This window comes from Acanthamoeba castellanii (assembly GCF_000313135.1).
Source record: "Acanthamoeba castellanii str. Neff unplaced genomic scaffold scf7180000084561, whole genome shotgun sequence".
Classification (NCBI taxonomy): Eukaryota; Discosea; order Longamoebia; family Acanthamoebidae; genus Acanthamoeba; species Acanthamoeba castellanii.
In genome coordinates, this window is record NW_004457424.1 from 2367 (window position 1) to 3565 (window position 1199).

At 57.5% G+C, this 1199-nt stretch overlaps 1 protein-coding gene across 1 annotated transcript; it reads right to left on the reverse strand.

Annotated features, from left to right (window-relative positions):
- Positions 1 to 1129, reverse strand: ACA1_033910 (uncharacterized protein; the record flags this gene model as incomplete). Its single annotated transcript, XM_004338428.1, has 7 exons — positions 1 to 200; positions 306 to 397; positions 472 to 552; positions 620 to 697; positions 789 to 860; positions 934 to 982; positions 1072 to 1129. Coding segments are annotated over 7 exons (630 nt in total), but the record flags the coding sequence as incomplete, so codon positions are not given.
- Between the last annotated feature and the right edge of the window lie 70 nt (positions 1130 to 1199).

Below are 1199 nucleotides of genomic sequence, written 5' to 3' on the forward strand. Positions count from 1 at the left end.
GCTTCTTGTTCGCTTTCGCTTTCGCTTCGGCGGAGAGGTCGTCGGTTGGCTGTTCATCATATCGCCGCAGTCTCCCTCGTCACCACCGCGCTGCGGTCGCGTTGGGGAGGCCGCGCGGATTCCGCCTTCCATCTCCATTCCCTCCGTGAGCGTGACACCATCCGTCCCGCCAGCCAGAGACAACAGATAAATGTAGTCCCCTGCCAGAACGAAGCCACACGACAGACCGGTGAGGCTGAGATTGATTCAGACAGCAAGCCAAGACGATCAATCGCTCGCTACACACGGTTTTGTAAAGAGCATACCACCATAACTCGCGAGCAGTTCCGTGCCGGTGCGATCAAAGACCAGCGAGGTCAGGTGCGGGTGGGACATGTATAGTGACCGACCCGAGCGCCTGGGTTTGGCAACCAAATGTAGTTGAGCATTGCAACCACGCGTGAGCAATGTGCGAGCAATGGAGGAGCGTACTGGGCCTTTCGCTGCTCTTCCGAGCGCCAGGACGGCCGGTACACGCGGAAGGGTTGTGTCGGCTTCCGCACGTCGTAGAGCCTGCTCTCGTGTCAATCGAATTGAATGCGCCGCGAGCAGCTTTAAACTACACGTGTTGTTTGCTCACCTGACAAACGGATCGGACCCAGCCGTGGCGATCTGTAGGCCCGTGCTCGGGTTGATCGAGAGGGTATTGAGTCCCACACTGCAGTGAGGGAGGAGACGGCGTCCCCTCGGGGGGGGGGGCTAGTCTTAGTCGTGTGCTCCCCGGGAAGTTGATGGGGGGAGCGCCGTACTTGCGGTTTGTGTACTTGTCGCCTTTGGTCAGATCTACGAAGACGTTGTCCTCGCACTGCTCGCCCGCACCTCTGGACACCCGCACGCCGCGATCAGAAGCGCGGGTCAACGCAGCGTTGGTTCATGGTATGAATGGTTACGCACCGGCATTCGTGCTGCACCCGACGATCAAATCTACGAACTGTTCCATCATCTGTTTCATTCCGCCATTTTCGTGTTGAGTAAAGGCCAACCAGGTCGAGACGCGAAAGATGAAGGGGACAGGTCATGTCATGACGTTACCTCCACAGGTGAAGTATACGTTGGAGCCGTTGGGATCGATGACGATCCTGTTTACAATGTCGTTGTGACACGTGAACAGGTGACGCACCTTTGCTCTGCAGCAGCACAGCAGCAGCAGCAAAAGGGAA